The sequence below is a fragment of the Gopherus flavomarginatus genome, chromosome 3, assembly GCF_025201925.1.
Source record: "Gopherus flavomarginatus isolate rGopFla2 chromosome 3, rGopFla2.mat.asm, whole genome shotgun sequence".
Taxonomy (NCBI): Eukaryota; Metazoa; Chordata; order Testudines; family Testudinidae; genus Gopherus; species Gopherus flavomarginatus.
Window position 1 is genome coordinate 104,331,059 of NC_066619.1, and position 2,818 is coordinate 104,333,876.

At 39.6% G+C, this 2,818-nt stretch overlaps 1 protein-coding gene across 1 annotated transcript; it reads left to right on the top strand.

Annotated features, from left to right (window-relative positions):
- The first annotated feature begins 1,695 nt into the window (after window positions 1-1,695).
- On the top strand, window positions 1,696-2,271 carry LOC127046742 (interferon beta-like). The gene has a single exon (XM_050944238.1). It carries the CDS (start codon window positions 1,696-1,698, stop codon window positions 2,269-2,271), a length of 576 nt encoding a protein of 191 aa, XP_050800195.1.
- The last annotated feature ends 547 nt before the right edge of the window (window positions 2,272-2,818 follow it).

The following is a 2,818-nucleotide window of genomic DNA, read 5'->3' on the forward strand; positions in this document are numbered from 1 at the left end:
GTTTGCCCTGCTTTCATCATAAAAATAGATGACCCGATAACTTCTGCACAGAACACAAAATCTTTCCACACAGAGCACATGAGTGTCTGCATCACTTCTAGGGTTTTGTCAGACCTGCCTTCCGGTCCCTATCAGCGTGGTTCTATTACAGCCACCCTGCCAGGGCTGCCCCAGGCTGGAACAATGGGTGCTGGGGGTGTGAAGCTTCCAAGTAATAAAACCAAAAGAATGGTCTCATTCATATACTGGATTTGCAGTTTTGTTTATTTGCTTTCAGTACCTCACAACATCTTTCCTTGGGATTTCACCCTGGTGTGGAATACAGGTGCCCAACACCCCTGGAAAGTCATGGGAGAATGGGGAGCATAGCCCATGACAATCTGGGGGCTCTACTAAGTCTGCTTTCTCCGCGTTGAGGAGTGTCTTTCAAAAATTTGAAGCTAAAATCTCAAATTTCTTTTAAAAGTGCAGGAAGACTTGGGAGACTCTAATCAAATTAATATGCAAAAAAAATTTTCACAGTTTCTTCAAGTGATTTTTCTTTTTAATTTCAGTGAAAATAGTTTTCTTGTTGAATTAAAAGACATTTCCTTGCCATGACGAAAACTCCAGCACAACAGTCTGTGCTAGAGCTTGAGAACCAGAAAATGAACTATGACCAAAGGAAGTGAAGAGAATTAAACAAACAAAAGAATTGCCCTGCCCAAGCAGAGGAGAAGGGAAATGTTAAAAGACAAGGAACCAGCAAAAATGGTGAATATTGAATTTGATTTTTTAAAATTATTTGAATTCCCAGGGACACAATTGGTAGAAATAATACATAATGTCACTTCTCTGCATAACCTCCTTCTGACCACATTGTAAATCAAAGTCATCCATGTGGGTACCTCTCTAGCATTTGTTTCTATACTAATTGCTCATCCTGTTTTATGAATTATTCTCAGTTTTTCGCTATTGTCAGCTACTTGGGGTGATCAACAGGACATGATATTCACACCTTTTAGCTGGATCTGTTACTCAGCTCCAGTATGTATATTAAGACCTGGAAATAACAATGAGTTAAGGTTCGATTTCCTCAGAGCATTCTATCTCCTGTGGTTTCACAGAAGGAAGGATACCGATGGTTTGTGCTGTCTAGATTTTAAATGCACCTTCTAAATCGGAGGAAATGGTTTAAGTTGGGGAGATTTGCCAATATTTTTGAGAGGCCTAACCCGTTCCTCCCACATTTACTTCTTCCATGCCTAGAAAAATTTAAATATTCCTGATCTCTCAAATGAAGGAGGTTATGAATGGAAAGTGCACTGGCTGATGAATTGGAGGTCTTTTCCGTACCACTTTCGAATTGTGGATGATCTTCTCAAATTATAGAAATTAATGTATGATAAAAAGCCTGTATGTATGTGGATCCAACATGAGTTAAGATGGTTGTGTATTGTCATAGGTGGTCACTTTCACACAGAAAAATAAGGAGGAAACATGGTAAAAGAACAAGAAAATAGCAAGAAAAACAGAAAGAAAAACTCTAAAACCTCCAAGAAGGAAAATCTTGTACATAGAAAATGATCAAAGAAACACTCTCCAACCAAATACTTAAATTCAAAGACATACAGGAAAGACACAGCAGTCTATGTAGGAGCCTCAACAAACTCCAGGCTCAAGGTTCCACACAAAGAAAAGGACTGTACAGACATCATGACCACCAGGTGTTTGCTGCATGTTTGCCTTGTACTGCTCTTCTCTACTGAAATCTCATCTCGGCTCTGTACCATGCTTCATTTCCAGAAGAACACAGTGAACAAAGAGAGCTTGGAGCTTCTGCAGAAAATGAGCGGAAATTTCCCTTCACAATGCATAAACGAAAGGGCAGCTTTCAAGCTCACTCAGAATGTTATTGAACTTTCAGTGACCCAGAAAGAGAATGCCAAGGTGGCAATTCAAGAGATCCTCCAAGAGATCTTCAACATCTTTAGCAAAAACCTCACCCAAAATGCCTGGGATGGGATATCCATAGTCAGGTTCCAAAGTGGACTTTACCAGCAAATTCAGCGGCTGGAGGTATGTTTGAGAACACAGATGGAGAAGGAATTAACCAACCCGGAAAGTGAGGACCTCCAGCACACCAGTCAGGGAGTGACAAAATACTTCCAGGGGATAGATGCTTTCCTGAAAGAAAACCAGTACAGCCTGTGTGCCTGGGAGATCATTCGTGCGGAAATACACAGATGTTTTGTACTTATTGACAAACTCACTAGAAGGCTTAGTAACTAAGGTACAGTACAGATCTTTTCCTTGGAGTAATTAGTGTCAATTGTTATTTTATAACTCTGCTTATATAGGGTCTGATCCTCTTCTACACGATCAGCGGCCAAATAGCAACTGATTTCCATGGCAGTAGCTTCAGCCTCTTCCCATCCTCTCCTGGAAATGGATTTGCAATTACATGGATTTCTTTTTCTGCATTTCTACTTTTATTTAGGTTTATGATTCTTCATAATCTCCCATAGATCAGGTGCTGTTATGCACTACATAATTGGCAGTCCATGCAATAAAGTACATATATTTCGAATCCTTAGCCACCTCACCAGTACTTTGGTCATCAAATAATGATACTTTCCCTCCACCCCCAAGGTACTCTGACTTCTACATATGTAGTGTGTTTCTATTATGGTCGTGGTTGCTATTTATTAATCTGTCCTTATCATATACCACAGCTTGAGAAGTTTCCTAGAGACATGTATAAAATATATGAACTGAGCATAAGACTTGTGAGATTATGGGGTGTAGAAAGATATTTTCATTTAATGTACTGACATTA